At 58.7% G+C, this 13705-nt stretch overlaps 2 protein-coding genes across 3 annotated transcripts in view; one reads left to right on the top strand and one right to left on the bottom strand.

Moving 5' to 3' along the window:
* Positions 1–11633, top strand: part of UPF1 (UPF1 RNA helicase and ATPase) — a 37519-nt gene extending 25886 nt beyond the window's left edge. For both annotated transcript variants that reach the window (XM_007995837.3, XM_007995839.3), the window contains exons 14-24: positions 317–460; positions 743–956; positions 3717–3834; positions 4215–4371; positions 5390–5532; positions 6820–6994; positions 7545–7626; positions 8636–8797; positions 8908–9125; positions 9412–9534; positions 9914–11633. In XM_007995837.3, the coding sequence (XP_007994028.1) occupies positions 317–460; positions 743–956; positions 3717–3834; positions 4215–4371; positions 5390–5532; positions 6820–6994; positions 7545–7626; positions 8636–8797; positions 8908–9125; positions 9412–9531 (1533 nt within the window). In that variant the 3' untranslated portion in view covers positions 9532–9534; positions 9914–11633. The remainder of the gene's footprint in view (positions 1–316; positions 461–742; positions 957–3716; positions 3835–4214; positions 4372–5389; positions 5533–6819; positions 6995–7544; positions 7627–8635; positions 8798–8907; positions 9126–9411; positions 9535–9913) is intronic.
* GDF1 (growth differentiation factor 1) lies at positions 10894–13702 on the bottom strand. Its single transcript, XM_073016782.1, has 2 exons — positions 13378–13702; positions 10894–12795 (listed from the first exon to the last, which is right to left on the bottom strand). Exons 1-2 carry the CDS (start codon positions 13700–13702, stop codon positions 12008–12010), a joined length of 1113 nt encoding a protein of 370 aa, XP_072872883.1. The 3' UTR covers positions 10894–12007.
* Between the last annotated feature and the right edge of the window lie 3 nt (positions 13703–13705).

The raw sequence follows: 13705 nt of genomic DNA, 5'->3' as shown, positions 1-13705 counted from the left end.
ACCCACCAGCCTGAACTGGAATCAGCCTGAGTGCAGCTTTCAGCAGCTCAGCACTGCCCCTTGAAGGCTGTCGTGAGACATAGAGCCCTTGGTGTGGAAAGGTTGCCTTCTGTGAAACGTGACCGTTTAAGGACCTTTAAAGTTGGTAATCACCACAGCCTGGACCGTGTATCTTGTCCGGGAGGGACAGCTTGTTTTTTTATAGTGTCAGGGAGGGTGAGAAACAGGAGAGCTTCTGTGTCCTGTCCCACCTGCCCTCCGGGGTCTGGTGGCGTTTACATTGCGGGTGCCCTGATGCCTCTGCACCCTTCCCCAGAATGCAGATGTCATCTGCTGCACATGTGTGGGCGCCGGCGACCCGAGACTGGCCAAGATGCAGTTCCGCTCCATTTTAATCGACGAAAGCACCCAGGCCACTGAGCCAGAGTGCATGGTTCCCGTGGTCCTTGGGGCCAAGCAGGTGGGCTCTCTTCCCTACCGTCTCCTGTGTGAAAACTCGTGTGTGTGATTCTTGGTGTTTGTCTTTTAAAACACCCTGTATTGATGTAGGATGCTCAGCAGAATGTGTGCACACGCAGGGCTCCCTGAGGGGTTTATAGAGGGTGGGGTCTGCCAGCTGCATGTCCAGCGTGTGTGGCCAGGTGGTGCCCTGTGCACCCCGGGGCCCCTACTTTTCGCTAGTGTGTGTTGAGGCTGATTCACACCTGAACTGCTTGACTTGTGGGGGCCCCTCTCCCTACAGCTGATCCTTGTAGGTGACCACTGCCAACTGGGCCCGGTGGTGATGTGCAAGAAGGCGGCCAAAGCCGGGCTGTCGCAGTCGCTCTTCGAGCGCCTGGTGGTGCTGGGCATCCGGCCCATCCGCCTGCAGGTCCAGTACCGGATGCACCCTGCACTCAGCGCCTTCCCGTCCAACATCTTCTACGAGGGCTCCCTCCAGAATGGTGTCACTGCAGGTAACGGGTTCTGCTTGGAGCAGGGGCTTCTGCAGAGAAGTGGCATCAAGGGAATGTGGCCTGGGGAGAAGGAACTGGCCCATCAGTTTCCCCTGAGTGGCTTCACATAGTCACTGCTTGAGTTCAGGGCACTTTGTGCCCAAGGTCTTGGTGGTATGGCCTTAGATCAAGTGGTGTCTCTGGGGCATGTGGGGAGCCTGTGTCCTCTGTAAAACTCAGTCATTGCCTGAGAATTCATCCAAGGCTCATGTGGCAGCATGCACAATAGCAAGGACAGGCGTTAGGGGAGCTGAGCCCAGGCCTTAACGTGGGCCGTGTGTTCAGTGCTTCCTGAAGTATAGTCATTCTCGGGGCCTGGGCCCCTGGGGTCTGCACGACCGTGTCCGGCTTCCCTGTATAACACAGAGGCCTCAGCTGCCCTTTTTCACTCTGCCGATGCTTGCTGGTGACTCATCGGTACCTCTGCAAGAGTTGGCTCGGAGCAGCCGGACTGTGCTGGGATCACAGTAAGAAACACCCCGGATGAGGAAGTGAACAGTACATCTTGCCTTGAGTGTTTTGCTGCGACCAGATAGAATTTCTCATGACACCTTCGGGTGTGCTGGTGCTTGAAGGCAGGCCTTGTGGACACACCCTGGGTATTCACCCCGTGGTGTTGGGCAGACTTTTTCCAAAAATGATTGAGCTCATCGCTTCATAGAGAACAAGTGGCAACATCTGTTACAGTAGTAAAATTCAAGTGAAAACCAGAATTTTGGAAAACGTTAACGTCGCTTGCCATGAGCTTGGTGTCTTCCCAACACCTAGAGACTTTTCTAATGAGGTCTGTGGGGGTGACAGATGAACTGTTTCCACCATTGCCGGTGAAATGTGTCAGCCTTTGGAAGACCTACTTGATGGGAGATCCTTCTTGAATGACCAATGCAGAGTGTCACGAAGTCACATGGGGATGGAGTGGCAAAGAGTTGTCACAGGCCTACGGAAACCCACCTCTGCCCAGCTTGATGTGGCCTCAGGGCTGGAGACTCCCAGCCATGCAGAAAGGCTGTAAAAACAGACCCATCTCCCTTTCCAGTCACAGGCATCCATGAGGTCCGGCTTTCCCGGAGCCCGGGAGGGTGGACTGAGCAGAGGCAGATCCCAGGGCCCAGCTGCCTCCGATTCATCCAGATAGTAAGGAGATTCACAGAAACGGGAGACAGGACCACTCTTCTCACTTAGCTTATTTTTGGAGAAATAACTAATGTGTAATGGGTTATTTTTAAACGAATTAATACATTTTTAAAAAATTTCCAAGTTTAGGGAATACAGTTATCCAATAAACAAAAGCTGTTTGGACTCCCTAACTTTTGAGAGTGTAAAGGGTCCTGAAAGCTGCCAATACAGCATCTCGTGAACTCCAAACCTGTGAGGTTGGTATTGTCAGGCCTACTTACAGGAGAAAGTGAGGCTCAGAGCCCACCCCCCGGGTTGGGCTGCACTACTCTTTGCCGAGTGGTAGGTCGTGGGAGTTGATGCCACTGTTGACATCGCTGGGACACTGCTGTTCCCAGTGCATGGCAAGGCTGAAAGCAGAAGGCTGCAGAGACCTCGCTTGTGCTGGTGTGTCTGAGCACTGGCTGGGAAAGACGTGGCTCAGCGCAGGCTCAGACCCCTCATGGTCCCCAGGGCATCGGCCCAGAGGGCAGACGCTGGTGCACACTGCTCTCTAATTGATGCCCAGCACGTAGTTCACACCCAGTAAGTATATTTTAGGAAATTCTCTATTGAAGTGTAAACATGTGGCCACATTACGAGTGTCTGGCTCAGTGAGTGGTCACTAAGTGAGCATATTTGGATAGCCAGCATCTGAACCCAGAACCACCTGACCAGCTGCAAGAAGCCGCCTCATCCCTGCAGGTGGCCACTGTCCAGGGGTGCGCATCCACAGCAGCCCCTGGGCTGAGGGACTTCTGAGCTCATCCGGCGGCTCCTGTGCTCGCTGCAACAACAGTGATGCACTTGGCCTCATTTTCAGCTCGACGTGGGATCATACGGTGTGTGCTGGCGTGTCTGGCTTCCTCTGTCCATGTCAGGCTGGTGCTGTGCAAAAACACCAGTTTCCTCACACTGATCAAAGCTCCCAGTAGAGTGAGGGGGGCACGTGTGAATTGAGAAGCTGGTTTTACAGTTTTAAGGAAACGCACAGAGCCCAGAAAAGCCAAGATGAGTGCGAAGAACCCGAAGAAAGTTGCTGCTCTCACAGCAGGACGCTGCGGCCACCCAGCTGCAGTGTTGGGCCCCGGCCCAGGAGGGAGCCCAGAGGCAGAGCCAGCAGTCCACAGGCCCTCAGCAGGAATGGGCAAGGCTGCGGGGCAGGGGGACACAGTTGACTCAGCAGTGTCACACGCAAGTCAGTTGTAGGGGCTGTGGAGCCTTTAAGGCAAGCTTCTGGAAGGAAGCAGGAGAATAGCCTGTATCCTGGGGTTGCCAGAGATCCAGGCTACAGGAAAGCTCTGGCTGAGACCCTGTTCCCTGTTCAGGGGCTGAGCCAACTCTGTGCTGGCCATGGTGCTCTCAGTGGCCTCTGCTCAGCCTTGCTCAATCCTGGCCATCTCCAGCCAGGGGACCGGCTCAGGTGACCTCACCAGGGCCTCACAGATCGAGGTCTCCTGCCCCAGGGCCTGCAGCGCTGGTGTGGCATCTACATTGCGCTGTGTCTGAACTCAGTTGAGGCGGGCTAGGGCTTTTGAAGTGTTACCTCTTTCCCTCCCCTCACAGCGGATCGTGTGAAGAAGGGATTTGACTTCCAGTGGCCCCAGCCCGATAAACCGATGTTCTTCTACGTGACCCAGGGCCAAGAGGAGATAGCCAGCTCGGGCACCTCCTACCTAAACAGGTGAGCAGGGACAGGCCCACTGGCATCTGCAGGCCTTGGGGACAGCTTGAGAGGTTGCTGACCCATTGTACTTATTTTTAACATGGGACTGAAACTTTTTTTACTTTCATCTGCTGTTTAGACTCTAAACCGTATTGTTTCTGCCTCCTTTTCCATTGTACTTGTTTTTTATTGGGCAGATACTTGCTAATCCCACATGGCAGCCTTTTCTGCCCCTCAAGACTTCCTTGGTGAAGGCTGGGGAAGCTCAGCCATGCAAACACCAGTGATGGCAGCTGCCTTCCCGCAGGGTGTCGTGTGTCTGCACCCCTCACAGCCTCCAGCCTCAGGGCTCGGGATCCCACAGGTGGAGCCCAGCACTGAGAGCCTGGGTTTCTTAGGACCGAGGCTGCGAACGTGGAGAAGATCACCACGAAGTTGCTGAAGGCGGGCGCCAAGCCGGACCAGATTGGCATCATCACGCCCTACGAGGGCCAGCGCTCCTACCTGGTGCAGTACATGCAGTTCAGCGGCTCCCTGCACACCAAGCTCTACCAGGTGCTCCGGGCCCATGGGCACACTCGGTCTCCTGGGCCATTCAGGGGTATTGACCCTTGACTTTTACCCCCCCCAAGAGGTGCCCGTCCTGGCTGGAGCTCAGAGTGGCCCAGGAAGCACCAGCTGGTCCACCCTCTGGGGAGGGCACAGACAGCACATCCCCACAGTCCTTGTGAAATTCCACATGGTCAGGACAGAGACTTTGAGAAGTACGTCACAAGGATCAGAAACATGGGCTGAGATTGGCACATCAAGGTGTTTTCTTGGGACGGTTGAAACAAGTCCAAGGTGGAACGGGAGTGGTCTGCCTGCCACGCAGTAGATGTTGTGCTGTGGAGACTGGTGTTCACACCTTTTTTGACACCCGGATGAAACGCCTACTGCGGGGGTGTGGGGAGGAGGCACAGCTCTGCCTCCACGGCGAAATGAGCCCAAGTGCTGAGTCTGAGTGGCTACATGGCAGTGGTTTCTGTTCTGTTTTTGAGCCTGGCTCAGGTTCTCTGGGATGAGCACGTGTGCTCTTAGTGCTGAGAAACAAATCCCCATGGCTAAAAGAGAACAGGCTGGGTGTCATGGCTCACACCTGGAGTCCCAGCACTTTGGGAAACTGAGGCAGGGGAGTCGCTTGAGCCTGGGAGTTCCAGACCAACCTGTGCAACGTAGGGAGACCCCATCTCCACCAAAAAAAAAAAAAAAAAAAAACGGTGTGGTGGCATGTGCCTATGGTCCCAGCTACTCAGGAGACTGAGGTAGAATCAGCTGAGCCTGGGAGGTCAAGGCTGCAGTGAGCTGAGATCGCACCACTGCACTCTAGCCTGTGACAGAGCAAGATCCTGTCTCTAAAAAAAGAAAACAAAATGACAGCAGAGCCAGGACATCCCCTAGGTGCGATGGAGCAGGTGCCAGGCCCCAAGCTCCCGGGTGGGATTTGAGGGTGGGTCTTGGTGTATTTCCTGCATTTTGGGGGGACTGGGAAGGTAGCCTGTTGGCCGATAATGACCATAAAGCTCCCTTTCAGGAAGTGGAGATCGCCAGTGTGGACGCCTTTCAGGGACGCGAGAAGGACTTCATCATCCTGTCCTGTGTGCGGGCCAACGAGCACCAAGGCATTGGGTTTTTAAATGACCCCAGGCGTCTGAACGTGGCCCTGACCAGAGCAAGGTAGGGAGGCTGCCTGCTGTGTGCTGCCCAGCCGCTCTCATCAGTCCTCACTTCCCAGGGAATTTGGGGCTAGGGTTGGGGGTTGCCAGGGCCAGAGGTCAGAGGGCTCTAAGCAGCAGTTGAGAAACAATGTCTCACTGGAGAGATCTTTTGTTTCTGTGTCCTGGGGGTTTGCTGTGGCCCCTGTGCCTCAGCCCAGCAGGATGTATCTTTCCAGGCCCTTCTGGTCTGATTCAGATAAATCTGGTGTGTGTCTGTCAAGTTGTTTAATCTGAGAGCCTGTAAATTTTGGTCCTGTCCACTATTTTTGGTTCTAAAATACAACTTTTGTGAACTGATGATAGCAGAAGGGATCCATTCTGTCATCCCACATACAACTAGACATCAGGCCGGGCGCAGTGTCTCACGCCTGCAATCCCAGCATTTTGGGAGGCCGAGGCGGGTGGATCACCTGAGGTCAGGAGTTCTCAACCAGCCTAACCATGGTGAAACCTGTCTGTACTAAATACAAAAAAATTAGCCAGGCGTGGTGGTGCATGCCCGTAATCTGAGCTACTTGGGAGGCTGAAACAGGAGAATCGCTTATACCTGGGAGGCAGAGATTGTGGTGAGCCGAGATCATGCCATTGCACGCCAGCCTGGGCAACAAGAGCAAAACTCAGACTCCAAAGAAAGAAAGAAAGAAAAAAAAACTAGACAGCAAGGACTCATTCACCAGCTGGAAGTCCAGGGGTCCTGGCCCGTGGCTCCACCCAGCATAGGGAGAGAACCTAGTGCTCCTTCCAGCTCACACACGCAGTAGTCCTCCTGTAGGTCACCATGGTTTTGTCATTGGTTACTTCCTCTTTCTAAGGCGCGCTCTTGTTTGGTGGGTGGTATTGGGTGGGTTCCCCCCACAGCTGCGTGAGGTGGGCTAGAGGAGCTGGGCATCGGGTCAGTGCCCCAGCCTGCCAGGGACCCTGTGGGGCAACCTGTGCCCTGGTGCCTGGAATGCCGACTCTCTTGACAGCAGGTCTTGTCTTCAAACGTATCCACCTAGCCAGGTGTCTGCCATGGGGCTGCTTAGAGTCGGCCACAAAATCAACCCGTGTGCAGGGTCAGTAGCTTGGCATTGGGCTCTGGGGCCTGTCCCTGTGGCTGGCAGCCTGCCTGCTGCCTTGGCTCGCCTGGTCCACGCCTCTCTTGCCTTGGATTTGGGTTGTGAGTGAATGCAGCCTTGCCTCTTGGACCATCCCATGAGACGGGCCGCTCTCCACCTGCGTCCTCAGCACTGCGCCCTTGTTGCAGGTACGGCGTCATCATCGTGGGCAACCCGAAGGCGCTGTCGAAGCAGCCACTCTGGAACCACCTGCTGAACTACTACAAAGAGCAGAAGGTGCTGGTGGAGGGGCCACTCAACAACCTGCGCGAGAGCCTCATGCAGTTCAGCAAGCCGCGCAAGCTGGTCAACACCATCAACCCGGTGAGCGTCTGCGCAGGACAGCAGGGCAGCAAGGAGAAACGCGGGCCTGAAACACTGCTGGGAATGTGCCAGCTTGGCCTATGTGCCTGTGAGCTGAGGGAGGGCTCTCCTAGGGGAGGATGGGCCAGCCCACTTCCTGTCTCCCAAGCCGTGTGTGGCATTTTTGGCTCAGGGCCACTGAGTCCTGGGTGGCCTCTGGGAATTGGGCTCAGGGCTGCTGTGCCGCATGCAGCAGCATGGGGCCTGGGACCTGGGACACCGGGAGTTGGAAGCTTTTCAAGCCCGGGGTGCCCTGGTGGTGAGGGAATATGAAGCTTCCTGAGCCGAGGCCCAAGGGTCAGCATCAGCCCAGGTCTGCCGAGGAGGGCAGGCGAGACCCAGAGGCCATGAGACAACAGCTCTCTCCTGTCTCCAGGGAGAGCCCCTAGCACAGTGTCAACACCCCACAGCTGCATACCTGCTGCCTCCCAGGCCTCCCAGGCCACCGGCCCATGGGAAGTTTTTCCTTCTGTTGAGATGACAAATTCCTCACCTATCTAAACCTTCGCAGGGAGCCCGCTTCATGACCACAGCCATGTATGATGCCCGGGAGGCCATCATCCCAGGCTCCGTCTATGATCGGAGCAGCCAGGGTGAGTTGCTCGGCAGGAGACCCTTGTCCTCACACCAGGATGCTGGCTGTTCCCATGGCTGAAGCTTTAGGTGCCCCACCTTTCCTTCCCCTCAAGGGCGGGGCCTGGCTCCCTTGTCCTCCCCGCCCCCAGGGCATCTCTAGCCCCACAGCACCCCTGGGGCGTTTGTCTTTAGCCAGAGTTTATTCATTTGTGTTTCCTGGTGATCAATCTAGTTAGCTTTTTCTTGCCTTTTGGTAGGGCAGGGACTGCATGTAGTACAAATAGAACATTTTCATAAAAAGGATTTTTTTTCCTTTGGTAAATTCAGGGTGATTTTCATTTATTTTTTATGTTTAGAGACAGGGTCTCGCTATGTTGTCCAGGCTGGTCTCAAACTCCTGCCTCAAGCATTCCTCCCGCTCAGCCTCCCAAAGTGCTGGGATTACAGGCAAGAGTCACTGCACGTGGCCAATTTGCAGGGGGGGTTTTTTTTGTTTGTTTGTTTTGGTTTTTTTTTGAGACAGTCTTGCTCTGTCGCCCAAGCTGGAGTACAGTGGTGCGATCTTGGCTCACTGCAACCTCCACCTCCCGGATTCAAGCGAGTCTCCTGCCTTGGCCTCCCAAGTAGCTGGGATTACAAGCACCCACCACCATGCCCAGCTAATTTTTGTGTTTTTAGCCATGTTGGCCTGGCTGGTCTCAAACTCCTGATCTCAGGTGGTCCACCCACCTCGGCTTCCCAAAGTGCTGGGATTACAGGCTTGAGCCAACATGCCCGGCCCTGATTTTCAGATCTGTGTAGGCCAGTGATTCCCAGCAGGCTCTTCTGGGGGAAGGTGCCTGCCCTAGCACCCAGCCCCAGGCTGGCTGCTGTAGTCAACATGGAGTGCCGCGAATCTGCATCTTCAGCCTGGGCAGAGCCAGGACAGATGTGCAGCTCTGACTGACTGGCTGGTGGGGTGGGTGGGGCATCGCCGGGGTTTGACCGAGGCAGATGACACCTGCTGTGTTCCACTGTGATTTGCAGGCCGGCCCTCCAGCATGTACTTCCAGACCCATGACCAGATTGGCATGATCAGTGCCGGCCCCAGCCATGTGGCTGCCATGAACATTCCCATCCCCTTCAACCTGGTCATGCCGCCCATGCCACCGCCTGGCTATTTTGGACAAGCCAACGGGCCCGCTGCAGGTAAGCATCCATGGCCGTGGCCGAGTGTGGCCCTCCTGAGAGCTCTCGAGGGTGTGCTTGTTTGCGAGGCCCTGGCCTCCTTGGGATCACCCTGGACTGCTGTCTTTCAGGCCGAGGCACCCCGAAAGGCAAGACTGGCCGTGGGGGACGCCAGAAGAACCGCTTTGGGCTTCCTGGGCCCAGCCAGACCAACCTCCCCAACAGCCAAGCCAGCCAGGATGTGGCGTCACAGCCCTTCTCTCAGGGCGCCCTGACGCAGGGCTACATCTCCATGAGCCAGCCCTCCCAGATGAGCCAGCCCGGCCTCTCCCAGCCGGAACTGTCCCAGGTGAGCCCGCCCCATACACAGAGCCCTCTTGCAGCCCTGGGACAGGACTTGCCTGAGTGAGAGTGGGGCTGTGCACCTGGAACGTGCCCTCTGAAGAGCCCGAGAGCTGGCCTGGCCCATGTCCACTGTCCGAATTACCTGTCCCTGGGCTAGGGTCATCAGAGTGGATCTCCTGGGTCTTAATTTGGGGACGGATTTTCCATTCTCTTCTCTGGGCTGCTGAGGGCTGGGTGGATGTGAGCACCCTTGGCCTGTGGCTTGCTTACCTCCTGACATTGTCTTTCAGGACAGTTACCTTGGTGACGAGTTTAAATCACAAATCGACGTGGCGCTCTCGCAGGACTCCACGTACCAAGGAGAGAGGGCGTACCAGCATGGCGGGGTGACGGGGCTGTCCCAGTACTAAAAGGCAAGCCCCCCTGGAGCAGGCCTGGCCCCATCCCAGCCTCCAGGGAGCTGCTGGGGAGGGGTGGTATCTGGAAATGCATGCTGTCCCCAGTGGGGTCACAGGCCCGCAGGCCTTCACCACCAGTCAGGGTGGCTCCATGTGTTGCCCAGTCACAGCCCCACTTTCCCCTTGAAAGAATTCTAGGGCTCCCCACGGAAAGGGATGTGGAGGCACCCCACCCTACCCCATCCTGGCGGGTAGCCCTTTGGTCGCGGGACCTGTTTCCTCGTCAGAGTAGGGGAGAGCAGCTCGAGCTCTCCCTCGCTGTCCCGTGTGCTGGGTACCTGTGGGGCTCTGCGCGCCGCCTCTCACCGCCTCCTGCCCTTCTCCCTCCTGACAGGTGGCGGCGGAAGAGCTAAGCAACGTGGCTTAGTCCATCAGCATCTTATTCTGGGTAATAAAAAATAAAAATAAACGGATACCTGTTTTCCACTGCTAAAACTGAAGCACCACTGTGTGAGCGACAGGAAGGGAGAGCGCACGAGGGAGAGGAGCCGAGGCCGAGCGCCCCCTGCTGGCCCGCGGCGGCGAGGAGCAGAGGGAGCGGAGGAGGGGCCGGCCCGCGGGAGCCGCCGCCACCAGGAGGCCCCGCTCCGTCCCACCGGGGCTGCGGCCAGGGCGGAGGGAGGAAGACCCTCATCTCAGAGTAGCCCTTTCCTCTGTTCTTTTATTTCTTTTTCTCTTTGATTGAAAGGGGACTACGTCTTAGCAGGAAAAAACTTCGCATTTCTGTGCCCGCGCAGGCTCCTTGCAAAGACGGCGGCGCGCGGGGCAGAGCCCCGGGAGGGCGCATCTGTCCACGCCTACCAGACGCGCCGAGGTCACGCTGCCTGTGTTCTCCGAGGGCCTTCATTTAAAGAAAATAAGGGTGTTTGGGGTTTTTCTGTTTGTTTTTTCAAGATTCTTTTAAAGGAGTACTGAAGAATACTTTCCTAAGTTTGTCTCTAAAATCTTAGCGGTGGACCTGGGAGATGTGAGAAGCTTCCAGAAACAGTTTGAACAAGCCAGCGCCACTGGAGAAGAGGAGCAACACCTGTGCCGCGGCCTGGAGGAGGATTTTTGTTGCTGGTTTTAGCTTCCGGTGGCTTCTTGCTGCGGGGCATCGGGCCTCTGGGGTAGCCGCCCACCGAGCCTGGAAGCTGCTCGTTCTCCACTGGACTCAGAAGCCAAGCCGCTTCCCGCCCGGACTCGGCGCAGGGTCCTGCACCTGTGAGGAAGGTGCTTTTGGCCCCATTGCGAGGGGCCTTGGCTAGGACTGGCCCTGTGGCCAGGGGGCGAGAAGGTGGCTGTTCCCGGATCGACGGCTTTTTCCCGGGGGCCTTTGGAAGATTTGGTGGAAGGACAAGAGGGCCTGTCCCTGTCCCCAGGAGGCACCGACAGTCCCTGTACTGGTTAGACACACGGAGCGCTGCACACCGAAAGCCCAAATTGGGAGCTCTGCCTGCCGGCAGTTTTGCTGAGGGGGTGATCGCTGCTTCTGGGGGGTAAGGAAACAAGTTACAGGAATTACTGCGTTCTGTGTGAAGGGGCTGGGGGGTGTGGTGTCATTGGCAGAGGGTCGTTTTAGTTAGGAGAGCTGCCTCAGCCCCTCGAACCCCTGGCTTGGGGTGTCATTCCGCCTGGCGGCCAGGCCTCCAGCCTGCCCTGGCCCGGGCCCGGGCCTGTCACTTGCCCTGAGCTGAACACTTCCAGATTCCAGCTTCTACATGGGACAGACGGGGACGCACAGGCCACCTTCCTTCTGGCAGGGACTCTTATTTATTCCCATTGCTCTAGGGCTTTCGGTTTCCCCTTCTTCCGGTAGGCCGCGTAGAGGCATGCACCACGCACCGGGTAGGCTTCTGCGGTGACCCCGCGGCGGCCTGAGGGACGCTGCCTGCCCCATCCCGGCTGTTGGGCTGGGCCGCTTTGCCTCTGCTTCGCCCTGTGCTGTGTTCTCCAGCTTTGTAGCAGCGGCCTTGACAAACCCAGGCGCACCGTACCAAGGCAATGTAACTTTTGATTTTCGGTCAATTTAAGTTCTTTTGTCACCAATAAAATATTAAACAGTTTTGCCTTCACACCGAGGATTGGATAAACTGCAGGGGGCGGAGGGTGTTGGGGGCGGGGGTTCCCTGGCCGAGTGAGGGGTTGGGGTGTGAAGGAGGCCAGAGGGAGACAGGCAAAGCCCAGAAAGGGCAGGTCTGCCTTGCAGGACTGAGGAAGGGCGACCCCTGCCCCTGGGCCCCTCCCATGGGCAGCACCTGGGCCTGTCGGGAAGGCTCCCGGGAGTGGCGGGTTAGGCCTCGGGTAAGTGACCTGGAAGTGGAAAGGCCTTTCCCATCACCGAGGCCGAGGGGCGCTCTCCTCAACCCCAGGCAAAGGAGTCCAAGGAGACCAGCAGAGCAGACCACGCGACGTTTATTGTTGGGCCCGCGTCCTCGCCCGCCCCGCGTTAGCGGCAGCCGCACTCGTCCACCACCATGTCCTCATACTGCCGCAGCACCACGTTGTCACTGTTGTCAAAGAAGAGCACGGAGATGGGCGACAGGCGCGCGGGCACGCAGCAAGGCAAGTCGGCGGCTCCCGGGGCGGTTGCGTGCATGAGCGCGCGCAGCACAGCGTGGTTGAGCGCCGGCGGCCCCCCGGACCCCGACAGCGTGACAGGGAGCGCGCACTGACCCTGGCAGTAGTTGGCCAGGAAGCCACGCGGCGCGATGACCCAGCGGTGCCAGCCCACCTCGCGGAAGCTCACGTACAGCCGCCGCGCGCGACAAGCGCCCCCAGGGCCGCCGCCCAACACGGGTTCGGCGTCGCGCCGCGGCCGGGCCAGGGGGTGGCACAGGCGCGGGTCGAGGGTCACCAGTAGCAGCGAGGCCTCGGCCAGGCGCGCACAGGCGGCAGGGGTCCGGGGTCGCAGCGCCAGCGCCAGGCGGAGGCTGTGCGGCCATGAGGCGTTGCGAGCCCAAGCGGTGCCCAGCAGCTCCGCGCGCACTGGCGGCCCCAGGGCGGGCACCAACTGGCGGAGCAGTATCGGCCCGGGGCCTGCGCCCATCCCCTGGCCCGCCTGCGACACGCTCAGCTCCCAGCCGCCCTCCGGGGCCGCCGCCGCCGCGAAACGCAGCTCCAGGCGGGCCCGGCTCGGGCGCTCAGCGGGTTCCACAGCCGACAGGTCGAAGACGACTGTCCACTCAGGGCAATGCCCCACAGCTGAGGCAGGATCCGAGGCCCGGGTGGGCGCACCTGGGGAGGTAGGGACAGGACTTGGCTCGCGCTGCGTCCCCGGCCTGCCCATGGGGTCTCGGTTAGGGACAGGGAGGAAGGTGAACGCTGCGGCTCAGGAGGCACTGTCTGTAGGAAGGGGGTGAAGCGGTGGGGTGGGCTGATGGAGTGGGGGCAGGGCATGAGTCCCAAGGAAGGCGCCCTGCGGCGAGTGGTGGGCTGCCCTCGGCGGGGGACATAGGAGGGAGGGGTGACCGAAGTGGGAGACATGAGCCAGAGCCTGGGCCCCTGGGGAAGCTATGCTAGGGTGTGGGGGTGGCATCTGCAGGAAGGCATTAAATAGTGTCAAGTGGCGGGGGTGGGGATGGGCTGGGGGCAGGGCTTCAGCATCAAGCAGGGGAACTGGTCTTGGGAACCCCCTGATGTGTCCCCGGCGTGCAGAGGGTGAGGAAAGGGTCGGGTGCGATGGCCGAAGTTGCTAGCAGCCTGTACAGGGTGGCTGGGGACCTTCGGAGTCGCTCGGGCATCCCCGGGCCACTCTCGAGGCTCGCCCCGCGAGGTCTGACCTCCAGGACCAGTGCCCCCAGCGAAAGCCCCACTCACCGCGGTCCGGGATGTGGCGCACGATGTTTCCGGCGACCCCCAGCTCCTCCACGTGGCACGGTTGCAGGGTGACCCCTGGGGACATCCGCCGCGAGCCAGACCTGGTTTCCTGGGGGTCCCGGCGTCGAAACAGGCGCCACATGACCGGGGGAACCGGCCGGAGCCTGGGGGCGCCCTGGGGCGCATCGCGCAGCCCGAGAGCCTGGAGCAGGGCGGCGGCTGGGCCTGGGGGGACGGGGGCGCGGGTCGGGGGTAGCGAGGGCAGCAGGAGGACCAGGAGGAGGAGGAGGTGTTGGCCGCCGGGACCTTGCCGCGGCGGTAGCATCTT

The sequence above is a fragment of the Chlorocebus sabaeus genome, chromosome 6 (genome assembly GCF_047675955.1).
Source record: "Chlorocebus sabaeus isolate Y175 chromosome 6, mChlSab1.0.hap1, whole genome shotgun sequence".
Lineage (NCBI taxonomy): Eukaryota > Metazoa > Chordata > Mammalia > Primates > Cercopithecidae > Chlorocebus > Chlorocebus sabaeus.
The sequence above is the reverse complement of the archived record's forward strand: the minus strand, read 5'-3'. Positions and strand labels throughout refer to the sequence as shown.

Excerpts from the sequence above, each read along its gene's own strand:
- GDF1 (XM_073016782.1), bottom strand. The coding sequence starts at position 13,702 with ATGCTACCGCCGCGGCAAGGTCCCGGCGGCCAACACCTCCTCCTCCTC. Across the intron at positions 12,796-13,377 it reads GCGCCACATCCCGGACCGCG|GTGCGCCCACCCGGGCCTCG; the intron begins GTGAGTGGGGCT and ends CTACCTCCCCAG.